The 20349-nt window shown below is 41.0% G+C and overlaps 2 protein-coding genes across 3 annotated transcripts in view; both read right to left on the bottom strand.

The window, feature by feature from the left end:
- The window catches only part of rev3l (REV3 like, DNA directed polymerase zeta catalytic subunit), a 39065-nt gene extending 25228 nt beyond the window's left edge, over positions 1-13837 (bottom strand). Inside the window, exons 1-5 of the mRNA XM_058069956.1 lie at positions 13301-13837; positions 1747-1936; positions 1250-1324; positions 520-680; positions 230-371 (exon numbers count right to left, since the gene is read on the bottom strand). Of these exons, the coding sequence (XP_057925939.1) occupies positions 230-371; positions 520-680; positions 1250-1324; positions 1747-1936; positions 13301-13439 (707 nt within the window). The 5' untranslated portion in view covers positions 13440-13837. The remainder of the gene's footprint in view (positions 1-229; positions 372-519; positions 681-1249; positions 1325-1746; positions 1937-13300) is intronic.
- A 425-nt stretch (positions 13838-14262) lies between these two features.
- On the bottom strand, positions 14263-20047 carry traf3ip2a (TRAF3 interacting protein 2a). Of its 2 annotated transcripts, none has more exons than XM_058078354.1 (10): positions 19968-20047; positions 19454-19517; positions 18931-19311; positions 18696-18843; positions 18507-18622; positions 17040-17128; positions 16887-16955; positions 16696-16800; positions 16464-16538; positions 14263-15369 (listed from the first exon to the last, which is right to left on the bottom strand). In XM_058078354.1, exons 2-10 carry the CDS (start codon positions 19467-19469, stop codon positions 15223-15225), a joined length of 1146 nt encoding a protein of 381 aa, XP_057934337.1. In that variant the 5' UTR covers positions 19470-19517; positions 19968-20047; the 3' UTR covers positions 14263-15222. The 2 variants fall into 2 exon arrangements, with proteins under 2 accessions (XP_057934337.1, XP_057934328.1); XM_058078345.1 differs by having other exon boundaries at positions 19454-19537; positions 19968-20018.
- Positions 20048-20349: the final 302 nt, after the last annotated feature.

Here is a 20349-nt window from a genome sequence, read left to right as displayed (position 1 = left end):
TTGAATGAGTCTTCTGAATGCCTTTTTTGGCAACTGAGACCATTACCAGTTCTCATCATTCACTTGAAAAAGACTCGGCTCAGTCCTGAACGTCACATGTCTGCTAAAAATCTCACATTATACATCATTCCAATGGATTATACTTCCAAAACATAACACACAGAATATGGGCTGAATATTATTCTCAGGGATATATTATTGCAGTAGATGGATTGCAGATGGGACTCACCAAGGAATGGCGCTCTCTTCCCAGCGAACAAAGGTGCCCCCAAGGGTGCTGTCATTTAGTTTGGAAGTGGAGGGACACCTCCAGGGGCTGATGGTGGAATGACTGCTGGGAGTCTGCCCGCCTGGGTCTGCTGGCGCATCATCTGAAAAACATTAAATGTTTGCATTTATTTCTGTCATAACTGTAGTCATACTGTACTTCACAGATTTCACTTGTCGCAGGCCACTTTGGGAACCCCTCCCCTGCGATAAACGAGGGAACAATGTACAGCCAAGACATTTGCCCCTTACTTTTGTTGAGACTCCTGCGGAACTTGACGGCTGCGAGGTTGATTAAGTTCATGCCGTACAGGTTATAGTCGATGAAGAGCTGCAGCAGGTAAGGGATGTGGCCTTCGTGGGGCTGGGAAATCTTGTTCATCACCGCTCCACTCTGCAACAGCTCACAAACCCTGCGAGAAACAAATTGGAATTTTTTAAAAAGATGATTTATGAGACCTGGTGCAGCCATGATGCTGTAGATTGCAATGCCGCTGCTCTGGCATCATAAAAAATGGTTCCCCTTTCAAGGTCAACACGTGTGGCTGACAATCAACAGAATAGAATGCATTTGTGAAGATGGATGCAGTGTGGAGTCCAGCTCTAGTCCCTTCTTAGATTTAATCTCACAGTTTCTTACTCCTCTAACAGCAATTCATCTTTTCTTCCTCTCACGCTCCCTCACTGTGAATGTGTTGTTATGATTGGCCAGGAACTAAAAATGAACACATCTGCAGCAACTTCCACTCTTCTGGGGAAAACCTTCTACAAAACTTCTCAAACATCTAAGAGTATGTATGTGTGTAGTTGGACAAGAGGCGTTTGAGGCCACTGTGGATATCATCAGTTAAGTAAACTCATCCAGGCATTACAGAAAATTAATTGCCAAAAAATCTCAAACACCATGAAATAATATACTATTAATAATGTAATAATAAGTTCAAGCCGTTATAATCAGCCTTTACATCCATAGTCACCTTACCTTTTGACCATCTGAGGATTGTACAGATAGATCTTCATAAAGTGCTTCTCTTTGGCGTGGTAGCCGTAGAAAGGCCTGGAAGACAGCATAGTCACAATAAAAAAATAAAAAATAAAAATTTTGTATTTTGGATCTGAAATATCAACCAGCGATGTTGTTTGGTCTAGAGACAGTGACATTGAGGAACAAGTACATCAGAGGGATGCCTTGGAGATAAAGTCAGTTATGGGCCAGACTGAGATGGTTGGGACATGTCCAGAGGAGAGATAGTGAATATATTGGTAGAAAGATGCTGCCAGGTAGGAGGCGTAGAGGAAGACCAAAGAGGAGGTTTATGGATGTAGTGAAGATGAGAGTAGTTTGTGTAAGAGGGCAGGGTTGGATGGAGGAGATTGATTTGCTGTGGCGACCTCTGAAGGGAAAAGCCCAAAGAGAAAGAAGAAGAAGAAGAAGGATCTGAAACATATTTGGGGAAATAACAGAAAAGATTGACTTACATGCCAGAAACCAGTACCACCTTGAAGACGTGCTGGGCATTGGAAGCGGGGTTTCCCATGGCAACATTCAGGGCTCTGTCAATGCTGAAGGCCACCTGACGGAGGTAGCGCTCTGGTTGCTGTCCATGACCGTCGTATGGAATATAGATATACGGGAACACGCCGTGAAGGTGGAGACATGTTTTCTGGCCTGCAACACCACAACAAAAATAACATCAGTTTTTGTTGTAAACAAATGCACTTGAACATGTGTGTCGATTTTGGCTCATGCAGACACTTTTTAGTCATAAGAACAACACCAGGTATTGATGAGTCATTCAACATATGCGAGACTTAAACAGGTTCCACATTGGTATCATATCATTATCATTATGGTGGGTAAAAACTCAAACACGCGGCCGGCGGGCCAAATGTGGCCCGCAGGACACTAGTTTGAGGCCCGCGTCTTGATATGAAAGTTTAATGTTAGTGCGGCCCGCGCACTTATGGAAGGTTGGGGTAGTAACACAAAAACTAAAATTTCTTAAAATGTACAAAAGGCAAGTTAAAAATGTGAATGACATGATATTAAAAACATGTTTTTTTTAGGAATACCTGGAATATGAAATGAGGAAAATTTTTCATTATGAAGATATTTCAAGAAAACAACCTGAACGGGTCATTTTTGACCCACTTACGGAAGGTTGGGATAGTAACACAAAAACTAAAATTTCTTAAAATGTATAAAAGGTAAGTTAAAAATGTGAATGGCATGATATCAAGAATATGATTTTTGAGGAATGTCTGGAATATGAAATGATGAAAAATTTTCATTACGAGGAAATTTCAGGAAAACAACCTGACCGGGTCATTTTTGACCCACTTACGGAAGGTTGGGATAGTAACACAAAAACTACAATTTCTTAAAATGTATAAAAGGTAAGTTAAAAATGTGAATGGTATGATAGCAAAAACATGTTTTTTGAGGAATACCTGGAATATGAAATGATGACAAATTTTTCATTACGAAGATATTTCAAGAAAACAACCTGACCAGGTCATTTTTGACCCACTTATGGAAGGTTGGGGTAGTCACAAAAAAACTAAAATTTCTTAAAATGTATAAAAGGTAAGTTAAAAATGTGAATGGTATGATAGCAAAAACATGTTTTTTTAGGAATACCTGGAATATGAAATGAGGAAAATTTTTCATTATGAAGATATGTCAATAAAACAACCTGACCGGGTCATTTTTGACCCACTTACGGAAGGTTGGGATAGTAACACAAAAACTAAAATTTCTTAAAATGTATAAAAGGTAAGTTAAAAATGTGAATGGCATGATATCAAGAATATGATTTTTGAGGAATATCTGGAATATGAAATGATGAAAAATTTTCATTACGAGGAAATTTCAGGAAAACAACCTGACCGGGTCATTTTTGACCCACTTACGGAAGGTTGGGATAGTAACACAAAAACTACAATTTCTTAAAATGTATAAAAGGTAAGTTAAAAATGTGAATGGTATGATAGCAAAAACATGTTTTTTGAGGAATACCTGGAATATGAAATGATGACAAATTTTTCATTACGAAGATATTTCAAGAAAACAACCTGACCAGGTCATTTTTGACCCACTTATGGAAGGTTGGGGTAGTCACAAAAAAACTAAAATTTCTTAAAATGTATAAAAGGTAAGTTAAAAATGTGAATGGTATGATAGCAAAAACATGTTTTTTTAGGAATACCTGGAATATGAAATGATGAAAATTTTTCATTATGAAGATATGTCAATAAAACAACCTGACCGGGTCATTTTTGACCCACTTATGCATCTAAGGGTTAAGATAATAACCCACCACACCAATTCTCATCCCTGGTCTTCAGTGCAGTGATAGTGATGTGACAGAGCGAGGCAGCAGGAGGCAGTGCTGAGCAGCAACCTGACTGTCCTCCAGACTTGTCTGCACATGTCCTCATTCATTGTTACTTGATGCAGGTTGCTGTTTTTAGAAAACACGTTCCTCCCCAAACAAACATACCCGCAGCTTGGCAATTCTCCATCTTCATGCTATTATGTAATAACAAAGAAAAGATTTCCTATGACACCCCTTTTTTTGTAACTTTTCAGTTTGTGTCATAAGAAATATGTGACATGATCTCATGTTTTAACAACAGAACGTAAAGTTATTTACTTCCTGTTGATGGTGTCATTTTGTGCACATCAGCTTTTGTAATGATTTTGTAAAACAGTGAATGACTCTTTTCTGATATGTTACCGACCACAAAACTGTCATGTTTGGCTCTGATTAATTTGGGTCTCACCGATTACTTGATTAATCATAACCTTCTGATTAATCGAACAAAAATGTAATTGTTAGTTGCATCTCTCAGAATTTTCAATGCATTACAGTGATCAGTGGTTCTAAACCACAAGCACGGTATAACTCGGGCATAGCAAACTTGGTACAATAAAGAAAAAACTGTCATTGTTGGCAAATGATTAACCATTTACTGGCAACTGACGTCATGTGTTTTTCATTCCGTAATGGCAGGCATTTTCTTACATTTGGCTGAATACAGACACCAAGTGAGGTTAGACTGTGAACCACATAATGGCTTGGAGACCCTTTGGCCACCCATGTCGACATACAGTATGAGTCTCCGTCTGCTTGTCTGCGTACCCAACAGGACTGCCATTGCCTGGTTTTTGTTGCAGTTGCTAGGCAGCCAGCCACTGTGGGGAAAATAATGATGTGATTCCCTGCTGATTTTGTAAGTGTGCACTCCTTAAAGGCAATCCATAAACTGGAATGGATTGAGATTAGGGCTGTCACGATACACTCAGCTCACGAGACGAAACTATACACAATATTGCGTTCACTGGGATGAGACGAGACGATATTTTAATTACTTTTCTATAATGACAAAATATAAGACTGGACAAACAAGACTTTTTTATTTGAATGAGTCGCAAAACATGCTATTTTCCATGTTATTGCATTTTAGTCCAGGTCTGGGTAGCAGGGGCAGCGGTCTCAGTCCATCATTTCCGGTTTTCCCCAAAGAGGATTAATTGAGGACACTGCCCTTAGCACTTTGGTGGAGAATTGCATGTCTATACTGTCGATACTACAACATGAATCAATGATTCATCGATTATCCAATTCAACTACAACTATTTTGGTATTGGATTAATTGTTTTGTGATTTAAAAATGTAAATATCATCTGATTTCAGCCTCTCAAATGTGAATATTTTTTAATTGCCTTAGTCATCCAAGAAAGCATACAAATTATCTTTTTTGTGCTTTAGGTAAAACAAGATATTCACACACATCAGCATCGGAATGCTTGGACGATCTTGCTGCATGATCAGAAAATATTAAAGCTTAGAAGAACTCATTATCTGTCAAATATGAAAGAACAAATATATTTAGAAGGAAAAAGCTTTAGTGTATTGACGCACATCAATCCCACGCTGTCACGGGCGATATAAAATGATGCATGGACAGTTTGACACATGCTCTAGGGTCTAACCGATTCATCACAACAAAAAGCTCCAGAGTAAATCGACTAAGCTAACAATCATTAGCTGAAGCCCTAGAAATGACCCGTTTGAGTTGCAAATTTTAGGATGAAAAAAAAAGTCGACCGTGTATGTTGACGTTGGATTAAGTGGGTACTTTTTAGTTAATAAGAAGGACAACTACTTCCACTGAAGTAGAGGAGAAAGAATCCTCGATGTGGTGATGCAACAAGCATGCATCGTCTCGGTTTGGCTTGCTTGAAACCCCAACTTAACAAGCGTCTACAAAACATATCATGCAGTAGCTCTGGACCCAATATTCCTGTTCCGGCCTCCATTCAAACAAAAGACCCATGAAACACTCTGCCGACAAAGACAGGAGGAACTGAATGGCACGTATCTCAGCATGGACAGTAATGCACGAGTGACAGAGGAAGAGTGGAAATGAAAGCGACAAGAGCAGTTAGTCAGCTTGGCCAGAGGAAATGGAAGCATACGCCGTGAGGGACATGAGCAGTGCGTCGTCCAGCGAGAGAGGAAAATTAGAGAGCGGTTACAGGAAAAACCCTGTGAACGAGGACACATCATTTTCATGACGTGTTATGGGAAGAGTAGGCCATGAATGTATTGGATTGTGCAGACAGGCTTTCAGATCAAATTGACATACTGCACATTCTGATAAACTACTGTTTTTTTTGCCTTATTATTGCATACATTTCCTATTTTAACCCAAGACTCTAATTTGGAAACTATACACCAGGGGTCTCAAACACGCGGCCCGCGGGCCAAATGTGGCCCGCAGGACACTAGTTTGAGGCCCCCGCCTTGATATTAAAGTTCAATGTTAGTGCAGCCCGTGCAAGTTTGATATGGATGCTGTATGGTATCATGTACCCAGAAAAAATTATTACATTTGATTAATGTTCATGTTCGAGGTTAAATAACTGTTAATAGTTATCCTCCCTATCCGGGTGGAAGTGGTAGGTTTTTGGCTTTTTAAGTTTAAAGGAAATAACTTGAAGGCTACCGTTTAGGTCGCTAGCTCTCTAGTTTGTGAGTTAGCATGTGTCTCAAGACCCTGCAGTTGCGCAATATGTTGTAAATAAAAAGAGTATAAATGTGACTATAGTCGTGTTTTGTCATGTCTACAGGGCTCTAATAATGCTTTGTTCATTTTAATCTGCAAAAATAATTTGTCTACCCACCAACTATATGTGGTTTCTTAAGTTTTTATTATTTGCCGTTTTATTATTATTACTATATTTATTTATTACTGATTGATTGATTTTCTTTATTCTTGACTTGTTTATTTATTTTTCATCTTATTTAGTGCAGAAAAATAAAAATTAAGATATTTGAGAACGGTGAAATGTTTTATCAGCGCTTTTATTGTAGAAAATCGGAACCAAAGCACTGAAAAAGTTTGTATATTTTTCTGTTTTTAATAAATGCATTTTTTGGGGGGGAAAACATGATGCGGCCCAGCCTTGCCCAGACCCTCGCTCCAGTGGCCCCCAGGTAAATTGAGTTTGAGACCCCTGCTATAGATGATCTGTAATTCTGACTTACTTTGTCTTTGTTAGTGGACTAAAACAAAAAATTAACTACCTTCTATGTCTATGGGTCTACAATGACATATACTAATCTTACCAAATCCTGAGGTGGTTAAAGATCCCCACTTCAAGCAGCTTTGAGGAAAATGATTGGAAACTATGCCACTAACAAAACAGCTCCCCAATATGACCTTTAGCCCTTATCTAATGAAGCATATTAGACCAGACATCATTCAAAATCCCCAAGACTGCAGGTGGAGGCTTAGGGAACAATAGAAATGTCTCCAGTACCTAGATTTGTCCTCGCTAATGACTGGAGCCATCTGAATGTTCAGGAATGCAAGTGTGTGGCCTCTAAAAAACACTTGAGGATTAGAAAGGCATGTCCAGCTTGGAGTTCAAAGCAACGCAACGAGGGGGAGGAGAGCAGGATGACTGAGTAAAGGCAGAAATAGATAAGAGTTGTGCTTTGAAACACTTCATATAGGCTAATATAATGGCATTGGAATTGAACTATTAAGAACGAGAAAGGTTATTTTTCTTAACTCAGCTGGTTTACGGTAAAACACCTCACTCTGTTATCAAAGAATGAAGGTTATGTTGAATAACCCAAAGTTTTGTCCTTGTACTTTGTTTTCAGAACTATTCTTGTTCGCGGATCTGCAAAGCTAACAAGGGATCTCAGATGTTAAATGTTTATTTTTCAAATAAATCCCAAAACATGCTAGGCGACTCCAAATTGTCCATAGGTATGAACGTGAGTGTGAATGGTTGTTTGTCTATATGTGCCCTGTGATTGGCTGGCCACCAGTACAGGGTGTACCCGGCCTGGTTGGACATGTCCCAACCATCTCAGTCTGGCCTCTCTGACTTTATCTCCAAGGCCTCTAACATGTAATGTCCCTTTGATGTACTCGTTTCTGATCCTATCCATCATGGTCACTCCCAATGAGAACGTCAGCATCCTGGAACTTTACACACTACTTAATGTATGTACCGTATTTTCTGGACTATAAGTCGCACAAGGCCAAAAATGCATAATTAGGTAGAAAAAAACATAAATAAGTCGCACTGGAATAAGTTGCATTTTTTGCGGGTAATTTATTTTCCAAACTACTTGACCAAAACAGACATTACGTCCTCTAGGAAGGCAAGTTCTAACAATAAAAGAATAGAGTACAGGCTGAGTAGGCGTAAGATATGCTAACGCTAACACAAAAAAATAAACATGAACAGAAAAGGTGTTCAGTGTTTATGTAACATAAACAGTTTTTTCATTTATAAGTCGCTCTGGAGTATAATTTGCAGGAACAGCCAACAATTAAAAAAAAATGTGACTTACGTATACTCCGGAAAATACGATATATAGTATCTGAGCCTGACACAGTAGATCCCTGCTTGAACCACCAGTGAATAGCAAAAATCACTACTAATTTATACGCCCATCATGGGTAAATTACACAATATTAAAAACTGTGAATCCAATTGTGAAGATCTATGTTTTATCATCATTTCATCCCTGAAAAAGAACATTTCAAATATGTCAATAACCTGATCAGATATTCAAAGCCCATGAAGTGAATTTCTGACCAGAGGGATAAATCATTCTGAATCATAACTCAGGCGGAGGTAATCACTTTCCAGGCAACGAGAGAGCCGAGTCTGCCCTCCTTTTCTAAGCTCGGAAGAAATTTTATATTCACAGCATGTCTCTCATCGTCTCAGGCTCTCTCTCTCTCTTCGACACACCATTGCAGCAGCTCCAGCTGGTGCATTGTCGAGTGACGTTCTCTCGCCCCCCCCATCCACAAACAGACACTAAATAGCAGTTGAGTAATTTTGTAACCGAGGCAGATTACAGACAGAGGAGGCTTTAACTCAAAAGAGCAGAGTGGGTCTAGACCACAGTCCTCAAGGAACAGAAGACAAGTGAGGATGCTCAGTTCCGAAGGGGAGGTGGGCTTGACTGTAACGCGGGGCTTTTTCTGTTGTGCGAGCTGAAATGAATGCAAAAGTGATTGCACGGAAATACACAAGCGATTGCTATTTTTAGTGTGGAGAATCCCCCTCCCCCCATCCCATGTTGTAATAATCCTACCCTCACACTAACGGTGCACTGCAATTGAATTAAAAATTGATTAAAAAAAAAAAACATGGTTCCCGCTGCAGTTGCATAGTGTTTGGCTGTTGGGCCAAGCATGACCATATTTGGAAATAACAGACATAAGGTTCTCAGAAAAGATGGCAAACCTTTCAGCTGAATTCTACGGCTTGGGTGTAAACAACATTTTGCTGTTTTGCTTGAGTTGCGCGAGTCAACCCCTCCACGCTCCTGTCGGCACTCATGCTGTGACACACATCCCAGACAACGAGGCATTCGAGGACACGGCATCAATGGAAGTAAGTAGCACAAAGCTAATTCAGCATCCCCGACTGTAAATCCACTGCAATAGCCATCTGCTGCTTTAGTCTTTAGTAGCTGCTGCGCCATTTCTTTATTTATGAAATCGCCACACAGTCAACACCCTGACTATGTCTGGACAAGCCCTTCTCAGAGTGTACGACACGCAGAAAATACCGCAGGAAAATATCCACTGCATCGACAGAGACATGGCTGAAATGCTCATTTCTGGAGATTGCAGATAAAGTCCAAGTAACCGTGTATGATATGGTTTATATGGAACAGAAGCTCAGCATCCCTCATGTTGTCCCTCGGACATCAAGTTGGGCCTCCAGTCCAAGCACAAAACTGTCAAAGGATGAAGATCAGTGCAGAGAAGCGTTCAGTCTGCTATGGAACTGCAGCATGGTCTTCTCCCAAATCTCATCAGATCACACTGATCAGAGTAAAGTCACAATTTTGAACAAATCTTCCCAAAACATTTGCTATCATCAAATGGCATCTCGCTTTTTGTTATTGGTTCGTTCCAATGAAAATCGAAACATACAAAATCCAAGGAAATTTTTCCCATGTGAATCCAATCAGTTCCATAAGGTCGGACTCAAACCAAAACGTATGCTAACTGAATCAATTAAAGAAATCCAGTGAATCTGTTCCAGACACTATTCATTCATTTTCTACCACTTATCCTCACGAGGGTCGCGGGGGTGCTGGAGCCTATCCCAGTTGTTTTTCAGGCGAGAGGCGGGGTACACCCTGGACTGGTGGCCAGCCAATCACAGGGCACATATAGACAAACAACCATTCACACTCACATTCATACCTATGGACAATTTGGAGTGGCCAATTAACCTAGCATGTTTTTGGAATGTGTATGTCGGTATGGGACAAAAAATGTAAAAAAAAATTTTTTTTAATTAAAAAAAATTGTATTACGGAAAGCAGGAAGTGAACAAATGTAACAGTTACTGATTGTAAAAGTACCAGATGGAGGGGTAGGATTTAATAAACTTTGCTTCTGCCTACTCCTTTTGGACACGCGGAACTGTGAGTTCTTATAAAATGCACTTCTGCCACCTGGTGGCCGTTATTTTGGTCTAAAACAGCACCAAACATGGTCTCTTCTATTATGCAGTTGCATCATTGCCTCTTTGTGCCTCTTGTGCAAAAAAAAGTAAAATACATCCTTGGGAGCGATAAATCAGGTTGAAAAAAACGTATAAATACATTTTTGGTAGTGAAAGGGTTAACAACACTGCCTCATGTCAAGTATGATACTTCTACAGGACTTTTTTTTATTATATTCATTTCAGTGACGGGCAAGCATGTAAACACAGCATGTTTAGACTGGCCACAAGTTGGATGCTAATAAAAAAAGAGGAGAACGGAGGAAAAAAGCACAGGAAGCCGGCATTGAATTACATGGGGATGACTGGTGGGAGTGTTCCTGGCTTAGGTCATGGAAGGACAAGGAGTATGAGGTCTCGGGTGACAGCCACAGCCACGTGGTTCAGACCAGATGCGCTGTTGGCTCCTTACGCCACAGAGACGGCACACATGACATGAAGGGTAACAAAAGTAGGAGGTTGTAGGTTGAAAAATCAGCGCTTCTCTGCAGCACAATCCTATGAAAACAACTAAGAAAAAAAAAGAACTTCTACATGAATGGATTCCAGATGGTGATAACTATTTTATTTCTACAGACTCTAACCACCAATCCAACCATGAAACTTTTAATCTTGTAGTTGATGTGTGTGTGTGTTTAATCAGTGAAAGCCTTTAATGATCTCATGAGAGGCCGGCGTCCATTTAAATAGCGCCACAATGTGGAATGCTAGTCAGGCCGGATCACAGTGGCACGCAGATTGGGAGTCAAGCGGCGCAACAATGCAACACGTTCGTCAGTCTAGGGGTGGATGAGTCTGGAAAAAATGTGAATCACAATTTTCGTGCTTAGAATTTTGTTTAAGACAAGGAGGGACCATCCCCAAGGGAGTTATTGTTACTGATCTCATGGGAGTTGGGAGCAGCATTAGAAAACAAACACTGGTAACACTTTTTGCAATAAGGGATTGAGATCCTGGAGTCACCACCTGGAGTGGGTTTTCTCCGGGTACTCCGGTTTCCTCCCACATTCCAAAAAACATGCTAGGTTAATTGGCGACTCCAAATTGTCCATAGGTATGAATGTGAGTGTGAATGGTTGTTTGTCTATATGTGCGCTGTGATTGGCTGGCCACCAGTCCAGGCCCCGCCTCTCGCACAAAGACAGCTGGGATAGGCTCCAGCACCCCCGCGACCCTCATGAGGATAAGCGGAAGAAAATGAATGAATGAATGAATGAAAGAACAGGCGGGCCATATTCAAACACTTGGAGGGCCGCTGTCCTACAAGTCCAATTCACTCAACATTTTACAGCAGGAAGATGCTTCTACAACTGCACATTTTGTAAGCACAATACTGTAGACTGTAACTTAACATAAAACGGTTTGATGGCACTATCTCTAGGAGGTTCAATTCCACCCTCGGCCATCTTTCTGTGTGGAGTTTGCATGTTCTCCCCGTGCATGCGTGGGTTTTCTCCGGGTACTCCGGTTTCCTCCCACATTCCAAAAAACATGCTAGGTTAATTGGCCACTTCAAATTGTCCATAGGTATGTAAAATTGGAAATAGTTCATGGCGTTATATTAGTAAAATTCATATAAATTCATAAATAAATATAAATTCATACATTTTGTCCAGTTTCTTTACATTCATTGATTTTTATTCCCGTTCTGTGTTACTATCCAAAATCTTCATTATTTTGTTGCTGGTTTTGATCTGAACTCCCCCGTCCGTCATCCTACCCCCCTCTCTTCTATTGTTTCTGCATCTTGGGTGTTTCCATATGAACTGCGCTGATTTGTTTAGTGAGCTACGTCCCCAATCTCATTAATGCTCTCTTCTCGTGTTTCCAGCCAATCCTCTTGTTGCATTTTACTGTCCTCTGATTATAGTAGACATGTGTGCCCTTTTCTATTCGATGCCAATATCCCTGGCATGCCTCTAGTGTTTTGGGTTTTTTTCCCCATATGATTGATTTAGCTCGGCTTTATAATCACTGATGTTGATTGATATTTTGGTCATTGCGTTGGGTTTCTGCTGCCACATGAGCCGGAACCCAAATAAACCTAACCTCCCGAAAGGTGCTCGCCATTATGAGGCTGTTGGAGGCACCATAAAGCAGGGAGGGGAGGGGAGGAGAGGGGGGGGGGCTTTCTGCTGCAGGCAGACTGCATGCATTGGATAGCAACTCGGCTTGGGCGATACTGCACATTTTGGTATCAATCCGGATACCAAGTAAATTTCAGTGTTTTGCCTTGAATTTCTTGATCATGATTATAAATCAGAGTAAAACAGGCAAAAATCTTGAATATGAAATCGATATAAATCAAGGATTCAGCATTCACAGTCACGTAAAAATTTGCAGCTTTTTTTTAAATGAAAACAATAATTTTAGGCATTTTTTTTCCTGTAGAAAGCTCATCTCATTCACCCTAAGTCGGTAATATCTTACAAACATGTGATAATACGAGTCAAATGTACCGCATACATGTACCACTATTATAAAATCCCACAATTTTTACATGTTTCTTCAAGAGTTGAGATTTTATAGTTTTGTCGAGCAGCCCTTGAATGTGACTGTGAGTAATTTTACAATATTACTACTCAATAGCGGCGAGTACCTACGCATCTTAGAATGTATTTTAAATGTGGTTCATATTATTTAACAATGTAAAAAAATGCACAACACAACAATAACACCAGATATATAAAAGTAAAGATACAAGACCTCAGGAAAAAAAAAATCAAACCTATCACTCTATTATCCGATGCCGATACTACCCCATTGGTATCAATGTGGTCGATATTCGGATGGATGTGTGGTGTCCATGCCCCGCAATATAACTGTGTTGTGTCGTAATCACTTGTTAGCTGAGAATGAACATGCCTACATTAGTCACGTCCACGTCACACACGGACGGCGTAGTGAATAATAGCTCAGTGGCTTCATTGACAAAAAACCTAAAACGACAAGTATCGGACGTACCTGCAGGCGTTGCCCCAAATACTCGCACCACCGGCACCTTCTTGACGCCGCTTTCTCGGAAGTCCGAGTAACACACGTCCAGGTCTTGAATCGGACTCGCCAAGTAGTAGTCTGCTGTGACAATGCGCACGGCAAACATGACTGCTGTCACTCGTCACACACGAAAGAAAGAAAAAAAGCTACCGCTGTGGGTGCATTCGGTTAGGGGACCACGACGAAGAACACATGGGGAAGTCCAGTTTGTGTCCATGGGGGGGGGAAAAGACGAACAAAAGGTTCCACTCCGTGGTGCGAACGCACCCGAATGTTCCACCATTAAGGTCCAACAGTGGCAGGGGCGCTACACAAGCCGACGTCGTTTCCTAATCCGTCTCCCCCAGCTGTCGGGCCCATATTTGTACTTCAGATACACTCCCGTGATTTTTTTTAGCCGTCCATGATGTTTTTGTTGTCAGCCAGGAAGACGTACACCCGGCCTTCCGGTACACCTCTCCATTGGTACTCCCTCCACTTTTCTAGTAGCGAACATATACGGCGAGCTGTGCCTTGACAAGCTACCGTTGCCGTAGTCTAATCCAACTTCCGAAAAACATTTCAAAACAAAAGCACTTTAAGCTATATGGTTATATGGTCACGTTAAAGAACGGCACCGAGTTATTATTTTGGAGGACAAGGGCGGAATCGTACGCTTTAACATACCGCAGCCTTAAAATGTTGGTATGGTTGAAGTTCGCATTAAACCAAATTCTTCAATATGTACGTTTACAAAAACTAAATTGAATAGCAATAGAAACAATTATTATATTAACTAATGTTATGAATACAGACGTAAACATATACTATTATATTCATAGCCAATAAACACAGAAATATATATTTACCTGAATAATATATAATGTATCATGAAATTTGATTCATTCAAATTTTAGAAGAAAAAAAGCGATTAAATTATAATTTATTTCATATCTATTATATACATTATATATAATACAGTACATTGGTTTGGCTGTATAGTGTGTTTTATATAGACAAAAATATCAACAAATTGGCCTTATAGGGAGTATGGGAGACGGATGGGCCTTGTGGAGTGGTTTGTAGCTCTTGAACAATAAACGTATGATTTATTGGCATTGGCAAGCCCTGTGATTACAGGAAGTAGGGGTCTGATAAAAGATGCAAGGAACAAGCCATTTTTAGTCAGGGGTAAGAAACAGACTGGTGGGACCGCTTGTCTGCAGATGAGCATGACATGAGGTTCCTGCTGAGAATTTAAGAGCAGGATGTTTGCTGTTAATAAGTCTCTTGTTTCTCCGCAGTGCAGGAATCACTTGTTCTCGTTAAGACATATTCTCACGACGCATGTGAATATCCTGTTTTAAAGATTGTTCAAATTGGGATGAATAACGACACAGTAAAGAAACAACAAATGTTTTTGTGTGCTTGTAAGCGGCTCTTTGAGTCGTATTACGTGAGAAATGATGCCATCTTTTGGTGACTTGTAGTTATTACACTACCACAAACCTGAGTGCATTGTGGAATGGTGTTTTTTTTTTTTTCTGGAAAATATATCTTATAATATCAGTATTAGTATTACGATTATCATTGGTGGTGGTCATGGAATATAATTTGTAACTACAAAATAGCTGTAAATTATACACAAGTCCATCGATTATGTATTTTGCGTTAATCCAAATCATGTGTATTTTCCACAAACCAGCACTTTGGAAAAGAGTGAGCTCTAAACGAGTACAGATCAAAAGCACATAGAATAGATCATACTTCAGAATCAGAAATTGTAATTCTGAATTTGTAATTCAAAGTCAAAAATAAGTATATGATCCCCTGCTGATTTTGTAGTTTTATCCCGCCCCTAGCCCAAAGTCAGCTGGGATAGTTTCCAGCTCACCCCTGACCCGCATCATTCAAAGAGGACGGACGGTGAGGGTGAGGGGTGTTTCCGCCTGTGGAATGATGTAGCGCTCCTCCCTCAGCAGGCGCAACAGCAGGTCCTGGGTGTCTTGGGGCCACCTGTAGATCCTTGTGTTTTGGAGCCAACTGGGGACATGTTTCTGTCACATGAACACAGTCCTGGTTAGGTGGACATCAGACACTTGGCTGTCCTTACGGAAAACAGACTTTCTAATCAGTGCAGATTATTCGCTTTAAATTGTAATTATTAGAAGTTTTTTATGGTAATGTAACATAGAAAATGGTTTGATGGCACTATCTGCAGGGGGGAAAGTGCTGCAGCCCAAGTCACTCAACATTTTATAAGAAGAAGATTATTTGACCACAGCACAATACTGTATAGTGTAACCTAACATAGAAAATGGTTTGATGGCACTATCTGCAGGGGTAAAGTGCTGCAGGTATTAATCCAGCAAGACCCCCTGTCCTGCAAGTCCAATTCACTCAACATTTTACAGCAGGAAGATGCTTCTACAACAGCACATTTTGTCAGCACAATACTGTATACTGTAACTTAACATAGAAATGGTTTGATGGCACTATTTGCAGGGGGGGAAGTGCTGCAGTCCAATTCACTCAACATTTTACAGCAGGAAGATGCCTTGAAAACTGCCCATTTTGTAAGCACAATACTGTATACTGTAACCTAACATAAAAATTGTTTGATGGCACTATCTGTAGGAGGAAAATTGCTGCAGCTACGAATCCAGCAGGAGCCACTGTCCTACAAGTCAAATTCACTGAACATTTTACAGCAGGAAGATGCTTCTACCACTGCACATTTTGTAAGCACAATAGTGTATACTGTAACTTAACATAAAAATGCTTTGATGGCACTATCTGTAGGAGGAAAATTGCTGCAGCTACAAATCCAGCAGGAGCCACTGTCCTGCAAGTCCAATTCACTCAACATTTTACAGCAGGAAGATGCTTTGACCACTGCACATTTTGTAAGCACAATACTGTATACTGTAACTTAATAGAAAATGGTTTGATGGCACTATCTGCAGGAGGAAATTACATTAATTAAATTACATTAATTACAATAATTATATTACATTTTGCATGTGTCATTTTGTGTATTTAAAGGTCATTTTTTTATTAAGCATTATCAAAATAACAGTTTCTGAGACAAGAAGTGGCTTTGATACGGACCACCAGAAACCCAGGACCACCTGTACTGGGGTGTACGTACCTTGGTAGCGTTGGGAAACAGGACTGGGATAAACCTGAAGTTCAAGCAGCCTTGTTGGATGAACTCATTTTGGATCTGCATCAGGACAACAGAAGACTCACATTTTTGATACGTACATACACAACATACATTTGATACACACATACACAACATACATTTGATACACACATACACAACATACATTTGCTACACACATACACAACATCACTTCACCCGACCCCACAGTGCTCACCTGGTTGTGAATGTATTTGGTGTGCATTCCGTGCTCGTCATTACCATCCCCCTCCACATCCTCCTTATATTTGGGACTGATGGCCACGATGATGAGGACTGATTTCTGTAAAGTGTCCACCGACAGTGACTGGAGGAGACACCAACCCCCCCCCCACCCCCCCCCCCCCCAAGTATAAAGCTGAGACTTACATCATTCAAAAACCGGTCCATCCATCTGGTGATGCCCATCCGCCTGATGGGACTGTCGAAGATGTCAATCTGTTCAATCAAAGACACGGTTGGGTGGGTTGACAGGAATTTGCAGGGAAATCAAGGATTGCCGACAAACGAAAAAAAAACTACTGCCGGTTTGAAGCCCTGGCTCGTCAGAAATTTGGTGAAGGGGGTCATCTCTGCGGCGATGTCTACAGAATATGTGATGAAAACATTCCCTGCAATGACACAGCAACACTTCAATTTCAAGTCAAAAGTATCAATATCACTATCAGGCAATACTGGTCCTGTATTTACATGGTATCATAATAAGACCAAAATGTTTTGGTATCAAACCTAACATAGAAAATGCTTTGATGGCACTATCCGCAGGGGTAAAGTGCTGCAGCTATTAATCCAGCAAGACCCCCTGTCCTGCAAGTCCAATTCACTCAACATTTTACAGCAGGAAGATGCTTCCACAACAGCACATTTTGTCAGCACAATACTGTATACTGTAACTTAACATAGAAATGGTTTGATGGCACTATCCACAGGGGTAAAGTGCTGCAGCTATTAATCCAGCAAGACCCCCTGTCCTGCAAGTCCAATTCACTCAACATTTTACAGCAGGAAGATGCTTCCACAACAGCACATTTTGTCAGCACAATACTGTATACTGTAACTTAACATAGAAATGGTTTGACGGCACTATCCGCAGGGGGGAAAGTGCTGCAGTCCAATTCACTCAACATTTTACAGCAGGAAGATACATTGACGACTGCACATTTTGTAAGCACAATACTGAATACTGTAACTTAACATAGAAAATGGTTTGATGGCACTATTTGCAGGGGTAAAGTGCTGCAGCTATGAATCCAGCAGGAGCCATGGTCCTGCAAGTTCAATTCATTGAACATTTTATCGGAAGAAGATTCTTAGACCACAGCACATTTTGTAAACCAAATACTGTATAGTGTAACCTAACATAGAACATGGTTTGATGGCACTATCCGCAGGGGGGAAAGTGCTGCAGGAAGATACCTTGACAACTGCACATTTTGTAAGCACAATACTGTATGCTGTAACTTCACATAAAAATAGTTTGATGGCACTATCTGCAGGGATAAAGTTTTCCTTTTCCTCACGAGGGTTGCGGGGGGTGCTGGAGCCTATCCCTTTGGATGCTTCGGGGTACACCCTGGACTGGTGGCCAGCCAATCACAGGGCACATTTAGACAAACAACCATTCACACTCACATTCATACCTATGGACAATTTGGAGTGGCCAATTAACCTAGCATGTTTTTGGAATGTGGGAGAAAACCCACGCATGCACAGGGAGAACATGCAAACTCCACACAGAGATGGCCGAGGGTGGAATTGAACCCTGGTTTCCTAGCTGTGAGGTCTGCGCGCTAACCACTCGATCGCCGTGCAGCCAACTACAAACCAAACCAAATAATAAAACTAATAGAAACACTTTTGTTTCCACTATGATTGAATAGGTGTGCCCTCGGCTGGCCACAATAAAAGGTCTCTGTGGAAATGAACACAGAGAGGCCCGAAAGTAATACACTTCTAAATATCAAAGTATGCAAGATTGCAGGTAATTACTGTACTCCTTTGGCAGACTGAAGGTCCACTTGGTCTCCTTAGTTCCTGGTCCGGGCTCTACCTGTCTGGGATCATTTAAAAGGACCTCATACATGACATCCCTGGGAGCCAGGTTCCTGCGGATGAAAATAATAATCAATAATAATGAGAGCTGACAGTAAGATATAACATGAAGGAATGATTCCATACCGTGGCGGCTGGAATGACGGCGCCCTGAGTCGGGGATTCTTTGGGTGCATGTTAACATCAGGACTGGGTTTGTAGTTGGGAAAAGGTGAGTTTGCTCCATGGTGACACATGCACGGTCTCAGACATCTCCCCTGGCTTGGACCGAGACCTGCGATGCCATAGAGAAAATCCATATTTTAGTTTTATTTAAGTAGTATATTGTTATTATCTGTGCAGAAAATACTTCTCCACTTACATTGACCGTGAAAACACGCCGCAGGAAACGGTGACGGGATACAGTTTTCGGGAATGACATTGGACATAAGTGGGAGAGGTGGCTCCAAGCCGTGTGCCTCATCCACAGACCCCTCAGGTCCGTTTTCCTGGATGGTAAAACCAGGCCAATCGGGTCCTATCTGTTGTAGCTCCGAAGTGGGAACACCTTCCGATGTGAGTTCACTCTGGAAATAGCGCTGAAGGAGTTTCTCCCGGTTGTAATGGATGTCCTCGATGCTACTTCTGGTCCCTAGTCGCCCTTCAATGCACTGCTGGTAGACAGGTACCCAGTCCAAGTCTAGCCCGGAGGCGGCCATGCTCTCGTCTGTCTCGACAGGAACACTCTGATGACGACAGACGCCTGGACAAGGAAAAAACAGTATTGTCTTTAGGAAACGTTATTAAGAGATATGCCTTTATTTGTCCCTCAGTTGGGAAATTTGCATAATTAGTACTTAATTAGTACATAACTAGTACTCATGGTAGTATGGAATGGTTCTTACCTGGAGAGGCGTCCATGTTGCCACTTGGGATCTATGACTGCTTACCTGGAAATAGCTGAAGACACTACACATATGGACAAAAAACTATTTTGGAATGAGATTGGGAGCTCGGTGAACTTGTTTACTAGTAACTTGGTTTATTGTAGTGTTAATTTAGCTATTCAGTTCTGGTGGAGCGTTAACGTACTGGACACCTACTGTATTCAGCCAGTTGTTCTGTCTTCTATTATGTAGTTAAATTACTCGCCTTTCCAGATTAAATTACTGACTATGACTTATTCCAAAACCATGCCTAGGATTTAGCATTTTTTTCTTCAAAATGAAGCGTAAGATCAGTATGGCTTAGGGTTGGGTTGAAAGAAGCGCAATAACGTCACAATAACACCACGGTACAAAGGTCAAAACCAGCCACCGGAATACCTGACAGGTGGAGCTTGATAAACAAATGACGATGAAGTATATTCATATTTATGAATACGACAATTTGGGATATGAAGAATGAGGCAGAACACACCTTTTCTGTCGATGTGCTTAGCTCTCAGCCGCAGGACAAACCTGTTCTGACTCAAACAGGAAATATTTCCACAACTTTCCACTCCCGGCCAATCAGACCTGAGCCTCCAATGACGTTTGATCCCAAGAGCAACACACACGCTGAGGGACGTGAATCATTTTACAGGAGGGGTTTATTTACTGTATTTGGCAATACACCAAATGAAAGTGATCCTTGCTGGTTGCAAAGATGGAAATCAAAGCATCTCAAGGGAGGAAGTTCCGAATCAGAGCCTTAGTACGCATTGGGCATGGGCACATTGATATAGTACCAAAGTAGTAGTAGTAGAATTGGATTGTAGTATGTTTTATTGTTTATATTGGACTGCATGGCGGATGAGTGT

Source organism: Doryrhamphus excisus, chromosome 1 (assembly GCF_030265055.1).
Source record: "Doryrhamphus excisus isolate RoL2022-K1 chromosome 1, RoL_Dexc_1.0, whole genome shotgun sequence".
Classification (NCBI taxonomy): Eukaryota; Metazoa; Chordata; class Actinopteri; order Syngnathiformes; family Syngnathidae; genus Doryrhamphus; species Doryrhamphus excisus.
This window is presented reverse-complemented; position numbering and strand designations above follow the sequence as displayed.